This window comes from Eubalaena glacialis, chromosome 1, assembly GCF_028564815.1.
Source record: "Eubalaena glacialis isolate mEubGla1 chromosome 1, mEubGla1.1.hap2.+ XY, whole genome shotgun sequence".
Lineage (NCBI taxonomy): Eukaryota > Metazoa > Chordata > Mammalia > Artiodactyla > Balaenidae > Eubalaena > Eubalaena glacialis.
Genome location: NC_083716.1, coordinates 159242711 through 159264640, shown reverse-complemented (window position 1 = coordinate 159264640; position 21930 = coordinate 159242711). Strand labels below are relative to the sequence as shown.

At 35.9% G+C, this 21930-nt stretch overlaps 1 protein-coding gene across 2 annotated transcripts; it reads left to right on the top strand.

The window, feature by feature from the left end:
- The first annotated feature begins 874 nt into the window (after positions 1–874).
- MMADHC (metabolism of cobalamin associated D) lies at positions 875–20005 on the top strand. Of its 2 annotated transcripts, none has more exons than XM_061200043.1 (8): positions 875–958; positions 1467–1526; positions 4906–5050; positions 10267–10484; positions 13065–13170; positions 13796–13905; positions 18469–18555; positions 19481–20005. In XM_061200043.1, exons 2-8 carry the CDS (start codon positions 1518–1520, stop codon positions 19673–19675), a joined length of 870 nt encoding a protein of 289 aa, XP_061056026.1. In that variant the 5' UTR covers positions 875–958; positions 1467–1517; the 3' UTR covers positions 19676–20005. The 2 variants fall into 2 exon arrangements, with proteins under 2 accessions (XP_061056026.1, XP_061056018.1); XM_061200035.1 differs by having other exon boundaries at positions 13775–13905.
- The last annotated feature ends 1925 nt before the right edge of the window (positions 20006–21930 follow it).

Sequence of the window (21930 nt, the reverse complement as noted above, 5' to 3'; positions counted from 1 at the left end):
GCCACTCTCTCACTTCATCCCAGCTTCCCCTTCCCCCTCCCCATGTCCTCATATCCATTCTCTAGTAGGTCTGTGTCTTTATTCCTGTGCTGCCCCTAGGTTCATCAGTACTTTTTTTTTTAGATTCCATATATATATACGTTAGCATACGGTATTTGTTTTTCTCTTTCTGACTTACTTCACTCTGTATGGCAGACTCTAGGTCCATCCACCTCACTACAAACAACTCAATTTCATTTCCTTTTATGGCTGAGTAAAATTCCATTGTATACATGTGCCACATCTTCTTTATCCATTTATTCCCATTTTAGAAGTGAGGAAACTAAAATAAAGAGACTAACTTGCCCAACATGACCCAACTAAATATATCAGTATGAATAAAGTATGGACTTCAGTTAATTTTTTTAAAATGTAACTGACAAATGAAAATTATATACTCTTTATAAATAGGGGGATATATATTTACTGCACCTATTAAAGGCCTGGTACATAGAGAAAAACGTTAAGTGCCCTATTCTCAAAAACAGTGATTTCTTGAAAAATAAAAAAAAACTACATACAAAGAACAGAAAACTGTACCTCTTGGAGGAAATAAGAAAGTCTTAGGGAGAGAGGAGGTTTTCAAATACCTCAGTTCAGTGATTTAATGCACGACATTAAACGGCTGCCTAAATCCAGCTCCAGAGCTCAAGCCTCCAAGCTCCCAGGACACCCGCGCGTCACTTTATCTCCGCCCACGTCGCGGCGGGGGACTATCCAATGGAAGGGCGGCTCTACGTGGGTCTCCTGTGCGCGTGCGCATCATCGGCTCGACGATCCTTCCCATCGATGCGCTCAGAAGCAACTCCTTCAGTCTGGGCACTGCCAGCTTGTGCGCTACCCGCCCTGCCGTCGCGCCGCCATTTTGAAGACGGGAAGAGTTCAGGTCTCCAACACCTGGGGGCGGCGGCGGTGACTGGTACGTATGGTTTCCGCCCGCGTTAGCCCCTCCAAATTCGCCCATCTTCGGGCTGCAGCTCTCGGTGTTGCCCTTATTCCCACTGTGTCCCTATCGCTGTCCCCAGTCGTCCTGTCACTCTGTCTTTAGGATCCTTTTCGCTTCCTCATCCTTCATCTCTGCTGGCACCTTTGCTTCGAACTGTCGTCGGGCAGCCCTGACAGGTGTTAAAATACCTACTTGCGAGCCTCAGGACTCCATCCCGGTGGAGCTCCTCATTGGCCACCCCGATCTAGTCGGAGTTGTGTTCCGCGGACTCGAACCGGGCGGGCTGAGAGCCTCACGCCCTCCTCTGGGCAGCGAGCTGTGCCCTGTGGGGGCGGGGGGCGAATTTGGGGGTTCGGTGAGAGCTTGGACTTTGGTCCTGTCTCGGTGGAGGGACACACAGTAGGCGGTGGTGGACGTTACCCCAGTGATCTGTTGTTAGAGCTTAATCCGTCACCGGCCTGTTTGTTTTGTCCTTTCCCAGGAATAACTTTACAAAAGGGACGAAATTTTTCGCCTGCCCTTCCCGCCAGAAATGGCCAATGTGAGTAAATTAGCCTCTAAAGAAGCAGTATAGTAATAAAATAGTTTGGGAACTCGTTAGGAAGGACGGGTTTAATGATAATGGCATTGATGGCATAACGTTTCTCGTAGTTAGTGTATCAGAAATGGCAAGGGAAGCAAGGGGTGTGAATTAGGTTGATATGCTTTGCGGGTAGTTTGAACACAACATATTTCTCAATACACGTCTATTTATTTCTACAAATTCGTTCTTAGAAATAAATTCAGTGCCAGCACCCTTTCAGTAGTTTTAAAAGACATTATTTCAGTAAATATTTAGAATTATTTTTAAGCCGTTTTCTGTTTCTTTGGTTAGGTAAACTGAAGGTTTTGTAGTAGTTTCAGTATAGGACGTCACCTTCCAAATACTACAAAATGGGCGCAAGAGATATTATTCTCACAACCAGAGAGATTTATTCACTGTAACTGTCCAGCGATTACTCAAACACATCCTGCCGTAGGGAACCCAAGACATATTTTAAAACAATTACAATAAGAGTAGAAACTAATTTTAAAAGCTACACAAAGGTACAGTGCAGATTCAGAGCTTTGTGGAGAGGGAAAAGTAGGGGTTTGTGTTCACTTAATCAGAGAAGCATTTGAGGTTTGAAAGATGGGTGGGATTTAGATAATCTGAGGTTTGGTTGGGCAGAGCAGGAGGTATATTCAAAGACACCCCCCCCCTTTCAAAAATCAGGAAGTCAGTTCTGTCTTCCTGAATGTAAGATGTGTGAAAGAGATTAGTGAGAAATAAGGTTGGATTGTGGACTTGGGATCAAGTAATAGAGAGTCTTGAATGCCAAACCCAGTAATTTGGACTTTATTCTTTAAATTTTGGTGATTTAATTAGAGCTGTGTGTTAGGAAGACTAATATGGCAACAGTTAGCCAGGATAGTATTCCTGTAGTCAAATATGATATATTAAGTAATAGTCTAATGGTAAGACTATAGGGCCAAGTCGTAAAAGTAGACCACTAGTGTATCCCGTGTGTTAAGGTGAATTCATACCTAGCTATAATCATAGGAAGGGAATGTTGTAAAAGAAGCATGTGCTACTCTCAAAGGAAAGATCCTAGTCAGAGTAGTATGCTAATATTTGACCTGGCTTTATTTTGATTTGAATGAATAAATTAATCCAGTAGGTATTTTGAAGGATGCTTTTATAAATCCTTTTATTGTTAGAAAGAAGTTTACATAAAACAATATTCAAATATATGTTTAAAAATTTGTGTTCATTTATGTGCATTTTAAGTGCTGAATGGATGTTACTAATGAAACATGCAGATAGATATGTATGTCTTCAGCAATTTAGTTCGCATACATAGCATGGGTCAGGTATGTCTATGCTTCAGAGGCTAAACAGGTCAATTAAGAAGCCTTGGTGGGGACTTGTACAAACTGAAATACTCATTTCTGATATAAAGGGAGCAGCCTTTCCTTAGCTACAGTGATGTGTTGCCAACTAATGTCATTTGGGAATGTGAATCCAGCGCTGCCAGATCTTTGGAGTTTGTAAGAACAGCTGAAAGTCTGGATCTTTTGTGTGAAATATCACAATTGCTCAATGTCGATATACAATTCAAATTTCTTATACCACTGAGAATTACCATTTTTGTCTCTGAGCAGGTTGGGTACAGACCCAAGGGAGGATGCTTAAATTTTCAGGTGGGCAGAATGCTCTGGAGACAGGCCTTGCATTTTGGAGACATATAAAGGAGGTTCTGTCTATCCAGATCTTGTAGAAAGAGTTGGAATTTGTCAGGCCTAGGAGGAGAGGGAAAATGGCGTTTTAGCAGAAGAAATCTTGTGGCAGTATAAAAGAAGGCAGAGAAATATGGGAAAAGTTGGGTAGATATTTTTATGTGACTGAAGAGTGGAGTAAGAGAAGGGGGGATAAAATGAGTAAGAAATTATGTCAGAGAAGTAGAACGACCAGTTAGGATGTATTCTTGTACTTAGGATGAGAAAGTCAGAACACAGGGCTGGATTTCAGAATACTATGTGAAAGGGAAAAAGAATGATTCTACAGTATCTAGACTATTTCAACATCCTGGTAACTATTTTTCATACCACCTCTCTAATCCCACTCCATTCTCTACACTGCCCTTAGTGGTACATTCCTTAAAACATCCTTTATTTTTATCAGTTTACTCTATTCCTCCCTGCCTACAGGTTAAAATTTTGACTTATTATCTTGATGTAACAGGCCCTTTCCTGTCTGTGTCAAGTATAAAGCCTTTTATAGTTGCCCACAAGTTAACTTTCAAGCCTGTTTTTTACTGCACTACCTTATATCCACCTTCAGTGAACTTGTCACTCTTCTGAGTACATCCTTTATGACTCCATCCCTTTGTTCCTGAAAGTCACTCACTGAAATGCCCTTTCCCCAGCAAATTTCTATTTCTTCACAACTAAGTATATCCTCCATGAAACTTTTTGCCTATGTCCTCAAGGGTTTCTTAATTGTTCAAATCTTTTAATAGCATTTCACAGATGATATGGTATTTGTTCTTACATGTTTTCCACTAATCTAAGAGTCAGCGATTTTTTTTTTTTAATATAAAGAGCCAGATAGCAAATATTTTAGGCTTTGTAGGCCGTAGAGTCTCTGTGAAGCTACTTAACTCTGCCATTATGACATGAAAGCAGCCACAGACTATACATAAATGGGTATGGCAATAAAACTTTATTCACCAAAACAGACAGAAGGCTACATTCAGCTATAGTTTGCCAACCCCTGCATTAAATTATTCTGACTTAAGTATTTTGATTAAAGTTTATACGTGAAAGATGTTTACACATTCATCCACTGTAACTGACCTCAGAGTCTAGGGAATGAACATAAGAGCAGAAAATACATCACAAAGGTGTGTGCTAAAATGGAGGAAAGTGGACATTGCCATAAAACCAAGAGGAAAGATGGTATGGGAGATAATTAGTACAATTTACAGCAGTAAAAGAAGAGAAGAGTTAGAAAGTAAATAGGTTTTGTTTCTAGGAGAGGTTTTGAAAGTTCTTTATTTTGAGAATAGAATCTTATTAGTTGTGCTACCTTTTTAGTGTCATCACTAAATAGGGCAACTTTTAGAGGTTCCCATTCTTTCTGTATGGCACTCTTAATTCTGGCCTTGGGAAAGCCATATATTTTTACTTAAAGTAACTTATTACTTGTTTTTTTAATATTTGTATTTATTTCTAAAATTATAAATATACATGATGCTTATCCTGTGGTAGCTGCTCAATAATAGTAGAATAAACATTGGTTTTAAAAGATATATTGCAATGTGAGGATTTGCCAGAGATTGTCTGTGTTAGTATAGCATTTATATCCAGAATAATTTTGATTTTTCTGTCATTCTTAGGTGCTCTGTAACAGAGCCAGACTGGTTTCCTATCTCCCAGGATTTTGCTCTTTAGTTAAAAAGGTTGTCAATCCCAGAGCCTTTTCAACTGCAGGATCTTCAGGTTCTGATGAGTCTCATGTGGCCACTGCACCTCCAGATATCTGTATGTAAAAGTTATTATTGCTTTACTTATAATTGTTTCATAACATTCTGAGTTGTTTCCTGTAATACAGTAAGTCCCCTACATACGAACCTTCAAGTTGTGAACTTTCAAAGATGCGAACACGAGTTCGCGTGACCAGTCATGCAAGTTAGTTCACGTGTCTGGTGTACGTTGTCACGTGCGTGCATTCTCTACAAGTGGTTGTGCTTTTGTGTACTTTATTGTACTGTATAGAGTACAGTAGTACAGTATCTTTATTTCAAGCCCAGGATGTCCGGAAGCAAGCGTAAAAGCAGCGTATAGCTGGTATTGCTAAGAAGCGCCAAGCAATAACAATGGAAACAAAAGTGAAAATAATTGAGAGAGTGGAATGAGGCGAAAAGAAGGTAGACGTTGCTCATTCTTATAACATGAATTGTTCAACCATCAGCATGATTCTAAAGAACAAGGACAAGATCGTGGAACACGTGAAGTCTGCTGTGCCGATGATGTTGACAATAATATCAAAGAAGCGTGGAAAAGTGATGAAGGAGTTGGAGAAACTTCTCAGTATGTGGGTGCAGGATCAGCATCAGCGTCAAGTCCCGCTCAGCTTAATGCTGATTCAAGAGAAAGCTAAAAGCCTTTATGAAGACTTGAAACATGGCAAAGAATCAGAGGGCGCATCTTTTAATGCCAGCCATGGCTGGCTTCATCAGTTCAAGGCTAGAGCCAACCTTCACAATGTAAAAGTAAGTGGCAGGGCAGCAAGTGCAGATATGGTAGCTGACCAGGAATTTCCTGTAATGCTTCGAGAAATTATTGATGAAGGTACGTATTCACCCAAGTTTTTGATGTGGATGAGACAGGACTGTACTGGAAGAGGATGCCAGAGGAAAAATTACATCAGTAAGGGGGAAAAGTTGATGCCAGGCTATAAAGCAACAAAGGATAGGCTAACTCTGTTGTTTGGTGGCAATGCTTCTTTCCAGCGATATGAAGCTGAAGCCTCTCTTAGTTTATCACTCAGAGAACCCAGGAGCCCTTAAAAACATAGCGAAGGGCTCTCTTCCTGTTGTGTGGAAGAGTAACCCCAAAACCTGGGTCACACAGGCCATTTTCCAGGACTGGTTTTTCCACCACTTTACCCCAGAGGTAGAGAAATATTGCTTGGAGAAGGACATCCCATTCAACATTCTTTTGCTGTTCAGCAATGCTCTGGGCCACCCCCCATTCATGAACTACTTTCATCCCAACATCAAAGTAGTGCATCTGCCACCAAATACCATGTCTCTCATCCAACCTATGAACCAGGGAGTTATAGCAACTTTCAAGAAATATTATTTACGTCACAGTTTTCATCAGGCAGTAAAGGCAAGTGACGAATCAGGAACAACCTTGTGACAATTTGGAAGGACTGTAACATCCATGAGGCCATAAAAAACATTGACTTTGCTTGGCATGAGGTTACAGCTGTCCCCATGAATGGGATTTGGAAGAACCTTTGCCTGCAGTTTGTTCACAATTTTCGTGGATTTGAAAGGTGGATGAGGAGTCCAAAGAGGTCTTCAGCAACTTAGTGACCCTCAGCGAGAAGCTAGAGTTAGATCTGCAAGAGGACGACTTCATTGAAATCCTTGCTGTGCACCATGAGGAGCTTACTAATGAAGACCTGATGGAATTGGAGGGCAAGAGAAGGGACGAAAAGAGACAAGAGGAAGAAGAAGTAACTGAAGAACCAAAGAGATTCATGATGCAGGAAATGGCAAGGGGGTTTTCTTTATTTGAGAAGGCACTGTTAGTTTTTGAGGCATAGGACCAGAACGTAGAACAGTACACAAAGGTTGCAGCAGCCATTCAGAATGCAATCCAGTGCTACCATGTCATCGATGATGAGAAAAAAAGACCTACTACCCAAACATCACTGGATTGTTTTTTCAAGAGGGTAGATAGAATTGAGTCCAGCAAGGAAGCAGAGCCTGTACCATCCACGTCGGGCGTCAGTGAAATTGCAACTTGCCCTCCATCTCCTTGCTGATGATCCTTCAGCTCTGTCATCTCCCACCTCCTCTCCCTCCTCCAGTCAATAACTCTTCTTGCCTGTTCACTTGATGCCAGCCCCGTACGCCAGCTGTTGTACTGTACTACTGTACTTTTCAAGGTACTTTACTGTAAGATTAAAGGTCTTTATTTTTTGTGTTTGTTTTTTATGTATTACTTGTGTGAAAAGTATTATAAACCTTTTACAGTACAGTACTATATGCTAGCCGATTATGTTAGTTGGGTACCTAGACTAACTTTATTGGACTTAGGAACACGCTCTCGGAATGGAACTCATTCGTGTGTAGGGGACTTACTGTATTTCTTCTTGAGGTTTTACTGATTTTCTAAAGTTGAGTTTATCCCATTGAAAATAAAATCAGAGCTCTTGCCTAAATATTTGTCCCAGAAAGTTATAATATTTTTTTAAAAAAGAATGAATATTGGTTTCTAAAACTTATTTTCTTGAACTTTAGTTTTTTTCTAATTATCTTTGAACACAGTCCTCCCTGAAACAAATCTTCTTTTGATCCTACTAAACTATGTTACTACTTCTTGCCATTCTTTGCTGAATTTCTTAAATGTAGCTGTCACTTTGAGTGTTTATTAAATCAAAGTCTGCTTTTTCTTATCCATCTTGTGCACCAGTATCATATTAATCATTCTAAAATACTTTAAATCATGTCACTTCCTTCATAAGCCTCGATTATCTCCCACTGCTTTCAGTAGCAGTTCCTAAACTATTCCCAAGCTATGAATTGTTCAAGGATGAAAAAAAAATTTTTTTTAAGTTCTGTGATTAGTTAACTTGGAGAAATGCTTTATACCATAGTCCTATCTTAGAAGTTTATAATACACACTAAAATATTCAGGGAGAGGTCTTAGAAACTTTACCTACTGTATTTTAAAGGGATTGCCCATGGAATCCTTTTTCATGCAACACATTACTTACAGTGTAATATAAGTTCACTTGGGCATGCAAAGCCTCCCCTGGTTTTCTTGCTCCAGTTTTCTAACTCCATCTCTGATTACTCCTCAGTTTTCATGATCTGAAGGCTAAATATACATCTGTCATAAATGAAAGATTTGTCACTCAGAATATGTAAAGAGTTTGTATTGTGAATATACAGCCAACCCTCCCTATCCATGGGTTCTGCATCCTCACATTCATCCAACCAAGGATTAAAAATATTTGGGGAAAAAAATTCCAGAAAGTTCCAAAAAGCAAAACTTGAATTTGCCACACACCAGCAACTATTTACATATCATTTACATTGTATTCGATATTGAAGGTAATCTAGAGATGACTTAAAAGTATACAGGAGGATGTGATGTACGAAGGTTACAGTATATGCGCGTACAGTTGACTCCTGAACAACATGGTTTTGAGCTGCTCAGGTCCACTTTATACGTAGATTTTTTTCAATAATAAATAAGCACGGTACAATTCTCGGTTCATTGAATCTGAGGATGTGGAACCGACTATACAGAGAACTGACTATAAATTATACTCAGATTTTTGACCGCATGCAGGGTTTGAACAGCTAACCCCTCAGCTGTTCAAAGGTCGGTAGAGCTATGCCCTTTTATATAAGGGACTTGAGCATATGCAGATTTTGGTATCTGTGGGGGTCCAGGGAGCAATCTCCTGTGAATAACTAGGGACAACTATATAAAGAATTTTCGTAGATCAATAGGAAAAAGAAAACCCAGTAGAAAACCAAACAAAAAATTTCAAAAATGGATTTGAACAGGCTATTTCTGTAGGAGAAAACCTAAATGACCGGTAAACATTTGAAAATATGCTCGAATTCACAGTTAATATGGGATATTTATGTAAAGAAACAGATCTGAATAATCTGTAGAACCCATGTTCTTCAAAATAGCTGGTAAGTTTAAGTTTGTGAACTGACTCCAGTCAATCATTAGTGGCTGTCTAGAGCCTTGTTACTCAGTGTGATCTGCAGACCAGCATAGCATAGCATGGCATAGCATCAGCATCATCTGGGACTGTTCAGAAACGAAGAATTTTTAGTCCCACTGCAGACCTAGTAAATCAGAATCTGCATTTTGAGAAGATCTTAGGTGATTCTTAAATAATTAAAAGTTTGAGACATACTGGGCTAGAGTGTTTAGGTTGAGAATCATGTGACATTGTCTGTGTTCAGCAGGGAAAAGTTCCGCGATTGATGGGTGATGTCTGTCTTAGGTATGGAAGAGAGATATGGTGTCACGTGGGGGCAGCCATATTGACATGGCCGTTTTTAGTCACTCAGTTCTGGCAGAGTATTTATAAATATTTTTATTGCCAACTAAAGTCTGCAGCAGTTGTCCCTTCCTTTCTCTAAACAAAATTCCTACTCTGAGTATTTCTTCATTTGATTTTCTAATTTATTCTTTTCTGGATCTTTTTGAATTTTTCACATGTTAGGATTTTTTAAAGTTTTACAGGAATAAAGTAATGTGGTCTATTCTGTAAGTATTAAATCCATATTAACTCATGTAGCTGGTAAACAGGGCATTATGTCACATTGGTTCATACAAGATTTTTTTCCAGTCCATTAATGTTTTGTGCCACCAGGTAACAGCAGTTGAATGCCTCTCCCCAAGGGTAGCCACCATTAAGTCTGATGTCTTTCCTTACAGATGTTTTTTTACTGTATTTAAAAACACAAATATAAGGATGAAAAATAAATGTCATATATGCTGTTCTTTGACTTAGCTTTTTCTTTTAATGTAATATGTCCTGGACTTCGTTCACTATCAGTAAAGATTTACCATATTCTTTTTAATGACTGTCAAGAATTACATAGTATGGGAGTTCCCTGGTAGCCTAGTGGTTAGGATTCCAGGCTTTCACTGCCATGGCCCGGGTTCAATCCCTTGTCAGAGAACTGAGATCCCACAAGCCGCACAGCATGGCCAAAAAAAAAAAAGAATTACATAGTAGGGATTACAGTACTTTATTGAATTCTCTCCCTATTAATGGAATTACCTATGAGCTGACAGCTGGTTGCTTTGATTAGTCTTTTGGAATAACATGAAACAAACTAATTTATATTTACACAGGAAAGCAAACTTCAAAGAACTATTGGTTAGGTAAAAAAAATACCTAATTGGAAGAAGAACATTCTTTCAGTCTACCAACGTACTTAACTAGTAAGGAGAAAATAATTCATTTTGTCATTCCTCTTTAGGCTCTCGAACAGTTTGGCCTGATGAAACTATGGGACCATTTGGACCTCAGGATCAGAGATTCCAGCTTCCTGGGAACATAGGTTTTGATTGTCACCTCAATGGGACCGCATCACAGAAGAAAAGCCAGATTCATAAAACTTTACCTGATGTTCTAGCAGAACCTTTATCGAGCGAAAGACATGAGTTTGTTATGGCACAATATGTGAATGAATTTCAGGTAAGTTGTTAAGGTCATTCTGTTTTTCTAATTATTAATGCTATATTAATTTCTGATAACTGAACATATTACTTTCATTGAAAAAGTAAAAAAAAAAAAAAAACTATTTAAGTCCAGTATAAACAGAAGCAACATATATAGCTTTTAAAAGCTTAGCATTGTCCTGTACATAATGTTTGCTATATAATTTTTTTCACTTAACTACATTGTAGTCTCTTTTAGGTAATTAAATAATTCTTCAAAAATATCTTTTTTTAATAAATGTTTATTTCAAATATAAATAACTTAATTCTATAACTGGAAATTTATATTCCCTGTTTTTCACTTTTATTAATGGTAATTGTAATTTATGTATGGACCAAATTCCGACTAGTTGTATATTCCTCTAGCCATTTAAAAACTTAAGAAAATTTTGAGATCTCTGAAACTCTGGATACAGTAGACTGAAGAGGAGGATTTTTAAATAGCTTTTGTAAAAACAATTCCTGAGGGGTTTTTTTAATGAGTTTTTTAAACTGGTATTGCATATGAATTTTTTAAATGCATTTTAAAATTAGTATTGCATCATTGCTCACTCAAATGGAAAGTTACATGCATTTCAGAGTTTCAAACCCCAATCCTTATCATTTTTCATATTTCTATATAGCTTCAGGTTGAGATTTTGATCAAAGCCATATTATTAAAAGCAGCAACCCCTCACAATTATGGGTGATATCAGATAACCTAACACTGGGACACAGTTGACCTCCCCTGACTTTTTATCTCAGATATTCCTTCTCAGTCTTTTTGGCTCCTCCTCTGTCTACCAGTTACATGATATTTCCCAAATGTCTCTGATCTTCATTTTCTCATTTGACTTGCTCCCTGGTCACTTAAGTCCTTGGCTTTCTCTACAGGCTGTGTTTTCATATTTCCTAGCTTCTTATTTCTGTTTCTGACATTTTTGGTTGTATATTACTGTCTGCCTGCCAAACATCTTTATCTGGATGTCTCAGAAGTCCCAAGATTTTACACGTCTAGTACTGAATTAGTCCTTTTTTCTCTCAAAACTTGTCCTTATTCCCATGTTGTCAGTAGTATAAGTGACTTAGTCATCCTCCCACTGTCCCAAAAATAAAAATTATAGTGCCAACCTTGACTCCTCTTTTCATCATACCCCCTAAATAGTGACAGAATTACATTGCTTCTGTCTCTGAAAGTAGCTCTTAAATTATTTGTGTACCTTCAGTTCTCACTAATACTGCCAAAGTTCAGCACCTCCTTATCTTACCTCAATTTTTAGAGGCATTATAGTATGATGGACTGTGGAGATAGGATAAATCTGTATTCAGAGATGAACTCAGCCATTTACTTAATTTTGTGACCTTGAGAAAGTTACTTCGCCTTTCTGAGCCTCTGTTTCTTTATATGTAAAATGAGTATAATAATACCTGGCCTACAAAGTTGCTATGAGGATTAAACGTGAAAATGTATGTAAAATACTTACTACACTAAGTGATCAGTAATTGTTGGCTGTTACTGGTCTGGCACCTGCTCTTCCTCATTACCATACATCCTCTACAGTAATACTGTCATTAGCTTTTTATATCACATCTTGATATTCCTCATTGCTTTTAAACTAAAATCAAAATTTCGTAATGTGGCATAAATGGCTTTCCACAATTTTGATCCCTTATCTTTCTCACCTTACTTCCCACTACTTCCTACTCCTTCTGTTCTCCAGTCACAACATATTTTCATTTTTTTTTTAATTACACCATTCTCTTTGACTATTGCATGCCTTTGCACTGTTATTATCTCTTGCTGGACTGTTTTTTTCCTCCTGAATTCTTAACCTATATTCTGTCTATTCTTTATCTGTCAGACACACATGTTAATTAACATGTAACTCAAACGTGATTTCAACCTTTTCCTGATTTCTGCCAGCAAAGCAAGTTTCTTTCCCATCTATACCTCCAGAAGACTTCCATTATAACTCTATAGCACTTCTGATATGGATTGCATTTATTTGTTCATGCATTTTTCTTCTACTAACTCTTATATACCTAAGAGTGAAGACTGGATTTTTTACCATTGTAGTGCCTGTTCCTGTTTATAATGTCTAGTGTATAATAGGCACCCAGTAAATTTCAGTTGAATAAGAGCCTCTAAGCACTTCCTGTTGGAGAAGCTATATATTTAATCATGTTGCTTTGTAAGTTAGTGTTCTTATCCCCATTTTACAGATTATAGAACAAAAGGGAGGATAATTAGATATAACAGAATATCAGAAGAGGTAACATTGTAAGACACAATCATGGCGCGTTTTAGTTAGTTTTTTAGCCAACTTCTATTCATATTAAGTCTTAGAATATCAGGGTATTTATCTGTTTCTTTTTTTAATTCACCGTTTTTTTAAAATTTTCAAATATTACATTCATCATAGAGAAAAGTTTGAGTATGTAAGAAAACACTATTACCCCATCACCAGCTAGATTAGGATTACTGAAAAAACTTTCTAGGGAAAACAGGTTTATAACAGGCAAGACATTTTATTTGAACTCCAGATTTTGTTTACTTATATTTCTTATTCCGCCTTAGGGTAATGATGTACCTGTTGAACAAGAAATTAACAGTGCGGAAACTTACTTTGAAAGTGCCAAAGTAGAGTGTGCAATCCAAACATGTCCGGAATTGCTGCGAAGAGGTGTGTTGTGCTTTATTCATTTTTTACACTAGTGTGTGTTAGATAATGTCACTAATTTTTTAATGTGTTGAATAATGTACTCCATAGGAATCGTAATGCTTTATAACTTAGTATTTTAATGTGTCTAGCTGGAAATGATGATTGCCTGGCCAACATAAGGCTTTCAAGTGTCCCCTGACATCTGACCTCATGCTGCCATTAGATAGGAATAGTAGAATTTTTAATAACTTTTTTCCTAAATCTTTCCCTAAAGTCATCCCACTCCTGGGTGATTATTACAGCCCTAATTTCCATGAGCTAATACATTAGTACTACTGAGAAAAATCTTAATAATAAACTTTTTTTTTAATTACAAGACCAACAACATGTAACCCAACTTACTCTTCAGAATTGTTGGCAATATATTTTCGTTCATCCAAAAAGAGCAGAAGTAAACCAAAACTAAATTCATTTCATCCTTTTCAAAACTAATATGCATTTATAAACCTAACTTGGTACCATAATAATTTAACTTAATCATCATTTTTCTAAAGTATTTTATGAACTGTTTCTTTTTTTTAAAAATTTATTTTTTTCTGGAGTTTTATTCTTATTTCACTTATAGATTTTGAATCACTGTTTCCAGAAGTAGCCACCAACAAACTAATGATTCTGACTGTAACACAGAAAACTAAGAATGATATGACTGTTTGGAGTGAGGAGGTAGAAAATGAAAGAGAAATGCTCTTAGAAAAGGTAATTCTTTCAGCTGCTGACAATTTAATTTTATGATCTTATTTAAATACCAATGAACCAGTGTTTTAAAATGATGGCTATTTTTTCTAGCCTTTATTAATTCTCTGCTAATGTATTCCAGTACTAAAAAACTTACATGTTTTCTGAGAATAAAAATACCACAATTTTTTTTTTTAGTGTCTTTGAAAAACTTAGATTCTGTCCAGTACTTCCTCAGTTTTTTTTTAATTTATGTCTGTTTTAGGAAAGTTGGGAATATAGTAAACATCAAAAATGTAAAATTAACTCTTCATACCCATCTCTCTCTCCTTCTCTCTGATCCTCTCTCTCCCTCCATGTCTCTTTCTCTCTCTCTCTCAAGCATGTCAAGTAAAAAGTGAAAATACCTCAGCCTTCTTAAAGGAGTAAACAATAACAGTGTACAGTACAATAATAATATAATAATGGTATATACCCACATTTTTTTCCATCCTTTGCTTTTAACTTAGAAGATATGTTTTGACACCTTTCCATAACATTACGCATAGATTTTATTTCATTCTTTGTAAAAATCTGTGTAATATTACATTGCATGGGCAAACCGTAAATTTTTTAAATTATTTAAAAAAATTTTTAGTCATTTATAAGTTGAAAATCAAACTTTTGCTATTACAGGCAGTGAATATATTTGTACATACATTTTTTGCACATACTTATATATTCCTAAATGGGGAATTGCTGAATCAGGGGGTATATTCATTTTAAGTTTTGAAAAATACTGCCAATTTGCCCTCCAAAAAGACTGTCCTAGTATATATGGTCTCACCTTTACCCTGGATATTAGCATTACTTTTCATTTTTACCAACCTGAGAAATGATAAGCAGTAACTTAAAGTCTTATATTTAAAAATTATATGATTATTTATCTAAGAGTTTGAGGTTCAGTTATATCAATTTCTTTGTCTACAAGATAGAAAGGAATATTCCTTTGCCTGTATGACATGTTGGGATTAGCTCACTTGGACACCTTAGCTAACTATAGTTGAAAAAATTCTCTTTATTAATTTACATACAGTATAAGATTTGGAATTATTTTATATTTTCTTTAGGGTTGGATGTATGGTTCTCTTCATTTATAAAAATATTATTTACATACTCAATAGAGTATTTTATGGTAATGACTTCATACTTAAGTGTCCCATATATAGCTTTACTAATAAATTCCATGTAGTAATTAATAATCATGAGCAAGTTATATATGCCAGCTAACAAAGAAGTTACAGAGAAGCATAAGACATTCTCTCTGATCTTTAAAAGATCTGAATTTGGAGAAGTGAAATTTAAATACATAATAACTCAATAAACAGTTTCTATTTATATATTAAGACAATGATTAGTAAATGTATACTGCCATTTAAACACTAGAGAGTTTGCTCTCACATGTGCATTGCATTAGTAAGTCCTACTTTTTGAACCATTCAAGATTCTGAGCCTCATTTGATACTGACCCCAGTATAGATGTAAGTCAGCAACAAAGACCCAACGCAGCCAAAAAATAAATTAAAAAAAAAAACAAAACAATTTCCAGCTTTTGAAATGGCAACACGCTTTATCATGTGTATTTTAAACTTTATAATGACTAAAGCTATTTTATTTTTTTATGAAAAAAGCATTTTTTATTTTAGACATGTTAGTGGTTATTTTAGAACCACACATAGCTTACTGTCCAAGTAGATATTGTATGTTTTATGGTTTAACTCTATTTCGAGTTTTTTCCAGCAGATGTCAGTGTTTGCTATTGATGAGCAGAAATCTTTTTCTTTTAAATTTATTTATTTATTTTTGGCTGCGTTGGGTCTTCGTTGCTGCACACGGGCTTTCTCTAGTTGTGGCGAGCGGGGGCTACTCTTTGTGGCGGTGCGCAGGCTTCTCATTGCGGTGGCTTCTCTTGTTGCAGAGCACGGGCTCTAGGTGTGCTGGCTTCAGTAGTTGTGGCTCGCGGGCTCCCAGCGCAGGCTCAGTAGTTGTGACACACAGGCTTAGTTGGTCCACAGCATGTTGGATCTTCCCAGACCAGGGATCGAACCCGTGTTCCCTGTATTAGCAGGCGGATTCTTAACCACTGCGCCACCAGGGAAGTCCCAAGCAGAAATCTTTAAGAAAAATATTTAAACTGGTTCTTTTTGTGATCATTTGCGATTCTTTTAGTTAACGTTTGCAAACATTTAAATGCATCGTTTTGTTCACCCTGTAGTTTTTGTGTATGGCACATCTTTTATTAAATTGGTACATAATTCTAATGACTTTCCTAAACCATATTCAGTTTTCCTATTTTTAAGAATTATGAGGATTAATAAAATACAGCAGTAAGTGTAAATATTAAGTATGAAAATAACCTATAGAGTACAGTATTATCTAAATGTTTTTCATTAGTTTACAAGAAAGTACAGGCATACCTTGGAAATATTGCAGGTTAGGTTCCAGACCACCATAATAAAGCAAGTATCGCAATAAAGTGAATCACACAGATTTTTTGGTTTCCTAGTGCATATAAAAGTTATGTTTATACTGTACTGTAGTCTAAGTGTGCAATAGCATTATGTCTAAAAAAATGTACATACCGTAATTTAAAAATACTTTATTGCTAAAAAATGCTAACCGTCATCTGAACCTTCAGTGAGTCATAGTAGTAAAACATTAATAAAGATCACAGACTACAGATCATCATAACAAATATAATAATAGATGAAAAAGTTTGAAATATTGAGAGAATTACCGAAATGCCACACAGACACATGACGTGAGCAAATGCTATTGGAAAAATGTTGCCAGTAGGCTTTCTGGACACAGGGTTGTCACAAACCTTCAATTTGTAAAAAACTTATCTGCGAAGTGCAATAAAATGAAGCCCAAAAAAATGAGATACGCCTGTATTTGGAGAAAATAGGTTAAAGTTGTATATCTCTATAGCAGGGATCAGCAAACTTTTTCTGTAAAGAGCCAGATGGTAAATTTTTAGGTTTTGTAGGTGGTAGGTTCTCAACTACTCAATTCTACCATGTATTGTTAAAGCAACCACAGACCATATATAAATGAACAGGCATGGCTGCGTTCCAGCAAAACTGTATTTACACAAACAGGCAGGCAGCCAGCCAGGTTTGGCCCTCGGGCTATCGCTTGCTAACCCCTTGTTTAGGATGTGTCCCATATGCCTAAGGCTTGGACTTTTGAGCATCTCAGCTGAGTGCCAGAGATGCTCAGTGAGGTCTCATCACTCTAGGTGGGCCAGAAATTCATGTTACCCTGTAGTGCGTGACCTCTGATATCACCATTCAGCTCTCAGCCTCGCAGCTGGCACTCTTTGCTAGACCTTGAGGAATCTCACCTTGTATCTGTGCAGCTCAACCCTTGGCTACTGAACCAGGGCAAATTGCTCTGCGGACCACGTGGGAACCCCATTTGTGCATCTCCCTCTGCTCCAGTACCCTACGCCAGAAATTCCAGATGCTTCAACAGTTCAGAACTCTTGCTTTCTACCTCCTCAGCTCAGTGACACTATCACTTTGCTTGGGCTCCACTTCTTTGCCCTGCAACAAGAGAGTGTCCCCAGACAGAAGCCTGGAGCATATATGGGGATCACCTTATTTGTTTCCCTTCTCCGCTGCAGTTTTGTCTGCCTATTGTTCAGTGTCTAAAAACAGTTGCCTCATATATTTTGGTCAGTTTTATATTTTTCAGCAAGTGGCAAGTTTGATAACTGTTACTTTGTTATGGCTGTGAGTGGAACTGTGCCCTTGTCTTTAAACACTTATGGTCTGTTTTTATTTTTTTTTTAACATTCTAATCTGATTCTAATATTTGCTTTTAGTCTTTTTCACTGCTTAGACTTCTGATAAAGCTAATAAAGACATCATAGGAATTAGGATGGTAAGACCAGGATTTTAATACATGCACGTGGTCTGTAATGTTTATACACAATACAAAAAATAGAGAGGTGTATAGTGAAAAGGAAGTATGCGGTCCAGCCCTGTACCCAATCTATCCATTTATCTTATTATTTTTATGTGCCTTTTCAGAAATATTTCATGACTATGTGAGTGGATAGATGTGTTTTTGAAGGACACACAAACAAGTACATATTTTTAACCAACTTTCATTCAAATTAATGAATGGTCCATATCTTTTCATTATGAATATTTTGTTTTCCCTTTCTTACCTTATTTCTAGTACCTCTGTAATGATACAAAATAGCAACTGTAGGTTATAATCCATGACAAATTTGGGAGTTAATAGCACAGAAGTGATTAGAAATAGTTCCTAAAATAGGAAATAATTTAGAAGAAAAAAATATACAATTTAGACTTTTTAAAAGAAATGAAAATGTTATATGAACCGTTAATCTTTTGGACTGGTGAAAATAATCTTAGGACTTTACAGTCTTAATTTATCATTAGTTTTAATTGTTTATTAATCTTATTGTGTTCTCTATCTGAAGCAAAAAATATTTATCTTAAAAATTTATTGAGAAATAAAACACTCTGTGCTGCTGCTTTGAGCATATTATTTGTGCCTTTTTCTATGCAGTTCATCAGCGGTGCTAAAGAAATTTGCTACGCCCTTCGAGCTGAAGGCTATTGGGCTGACTTTATTGACCCATCATCTGGTTTGGCAGTGAGTAATTAAATACATTTTGAAAGCCAGATTATATAATTTGAAGTAGGAATTATTTTTATTATAAAATTGTTTATAATTATAACCTTGGTAAAGTAGACCATTTAAGACTTTGAAAACCTCACAATTTTATGCAAAGAGATACCAAGAGTCCGTTGAATTCACAACTTTGAGGGACCTCTGGCACTCATAGTTAAGCATCTCCATCACTTTAAATTTTTTTCATTAAAAATAATTTTAAAATTTATTTTCCATCCTCATAATAGATATTACTTGAATTACATTGAATTAGTGTGTTTACTGTTCCTTAGTTAAAACTTAGTATCCAATAGTTTCATTAAGGAAGAAAAACTTATTTTTAGAATTAAGAAAATATGGATGGTAAAGAAATATTTAGAAAAGTAACTTTTTTTGGAAATTAACATTTGTAAAGCTATACTTTAAAGAAAATAACTGAACCACTATTGTCATATTTTAAATTCTGTGTATATCAGCTACAAATAGTAATAATTTTTTCAGTCTTAAAATAGGGATATATACTGTTTCTTTTCAAAGTCAAGATTTAGTGAGTACTAGAAATGAAAAACTTACTCTGATAGTTTTCTTATCTTAAAAATTACAAAGGTGAACCATAGATGATTGCCTAAGGCTTATTTCATCTCTAAAGGTCATATAATATTATGCATTTGGTTCTAGGTAACATGCAGTCTGCTAGATCATTCATTTTACATTTCCAGAATGCACAGGTATTGAGGGGAGAGGAGGTATTAGGGCAGTTAGGTGTTCCATGTGACCTTTTTATTTCTTATTTGACTTTTTTAATATTCAGAGTATTTATATAGATCTGTGTTCATATTTGCATAAAAATTATTACTTCATTATCTTTCTAGCTAATGAAAATATGACTTTTTTTTATTTCCTCCAGTTTTTTGGACCATATACAAACAACACTCTTTTTGAGACAGATGAACGCTATCGACACTTAGGATTCTCTGTTGATGATCTTGGTTGCTGTAAAGTGATTCGTCACAGTCTTTGGGGTACCCATGTGGTTGTAGGAAGTATCTTCACTAATGCAACACCAGAGAGCCATATTATGAAGAAATTAAGTGGGAACTAGCAGTAATGTCAACTTATTTGCTCTGCTATTTGTAACATTTGGGATGATCTATACACTGTCGAAGGCTTCAGTTTTCAAAATTTACTTCCTTGTAGGTATTTATTTCAACATTTATGAATTTACAATATTGGCAAGTGGTTTGTGATTTTTAAATTTCAAGTGTTCGTTCATAATATCATTAAATACGTCTTAAGCACATCCACATTGTATAGAATGTGATAACTAACATGTAACCAGGGTATGATCTCATATTGTTATTTCTCCCCTTAATCGGAAAAACCTCAGTTTTAATTATTTTTCTCCAAAAATAAATCATACATTTGGTTATGATATGTGTTTTTTCATTGCAGTATTTTTAAAATATAATTCTTAAAGATTCCTAAGAAACTACAATATTAATCTTCTTAAATTTTTTTTTTTGTTTTTTGGTTTTTTTTTTAATACATGCAGTTGAGAAATCTGGATTCAGTGTAGATTTAACTTTTTTTAAATTTTCTTTTTACTATATTACTTGTTAGATGTCCTGGTACCATCTGAGTATTACTTTGAAATAATGTATGTACAGGAAAAGAAGAATAAGGATAATACTAAAACTTTACATATAAAAGAATATGAATCTCATCTTTATACATAGTGAAAAATAATTCTTAACTCCTGGGTTGAGACAGATAAATGTAGTTTATTCTCAGACAAAACTATGTCTCAGCTGCTAAGTCATATTTCTCCAAATTTAGCAATAGATGGAAACTGCAGTAGTTTACAGAAATGTCTCATGTGGGACAGAGTTGTTTTTACAGCATTTTAAACTTAGACTCATCTTTGATTTGTCTTTTGTCATTAGGAATATAGATAAATCTCAGGAGAACAAGTAACTTCTACCAAATGAATTAATTGAAATGGATTTTTCTGTATTTTTTAAATTAACTGCCTGTTTTTTAAATGATCACATGGAGATGACCAGCTTTTTAATTTAGTTTACAACTTCATTTAATACTGTTTGTTTATTTAACATGTATCGATAGTTTGATAATAAGTGTTGCTTATGATTCAAAGAATAAGAGCTACAATGTTTTCATTCATTATGAAAAAGATGAAGTCTTGACTTCCAAAACATTTTGAAAAAAATTTTTTGAAGTATATATGCTCAATAAATTTTCATCTATTTAAGGAGCACCCAGATCAAGACAGAACATTACTGGTACCTCAGAGGCTCATCTGACTTCCTTTCAGGCACTTCCTCCCCTTACTTGCCCCTCCCACAAGCAACCACTATCCTGAATTCCTACAGTATAAGTTGGTTTTGTGTGTTTTGATGCTTTACATATATGAAATCATATATACTAGGTTCACTCTGGCTTCTTTCACTCAGCAATGTGAGATTCACCCTTACTGTGCATAATTATAGATCGCCTGTTTGCATAGCATTTGCCTTCTTAGTGAATTGGGACAGTTTTGCCCCTCAGAGGAAATGTGACAATGTGGAGATATTTTTTGATTGTTACAACTTGGGGTGGGAGAGTGCTATAGGCATCTAGTAGTTACAGGCCAGAGATTCTACTAAACATCCTACAATGCAAAGGACAGTTCCCACAAAAAAAGAATTATGTGGTCTACTGCCTTGCACCACTCATTTCTTGTATGCGTATTGCTTATTCAGGCCTTTCCTACTTTGCACCATTCTTTGAGCCATGTTCCTTGAAATTTCACCATTTGCTTTAACAATTCTGAAGTGCCATCTACTGGTTGAAAAGGATACTTCCTCCTTATAGGTGGCTATGGTTACATACTCTATTATGTGAGGGGTAGGATACACAATGTTGGGACTCCTTTTATCATCTCGCTTTCTAACAGGATTTGCAGAAACAAAAAGTATGAGACGCAGTAACTGCCAGTTAAATTTTTTTTTCCTTGAAAAATAGGAATGGCCAGATTTAGGTTTGGGATATATAATCCAAGGGATTCTTACTAATAGTAGTAGAAAATAGTTAACTATTATGTACTGCAGTAAGAAAACATTGCAGTTATCAGTTTCATCATATTCATTTGATTAGGACCCCATTAAGAGAGAATTGGTAAAATTATCTTAAACATAAATTTGCTACCTTTTAAAGTAAGCCTGAGCCATTGAAATTGATTTTAGACCTATCACTGAAAAACACCTTTTGTTGTAAAATTTGTATTTTGACAAGAACTTAGGAATTATTGTATAGAAGATAAATGCTAGAAGCGGTCTTTCAGATCATCTGACCCACCTC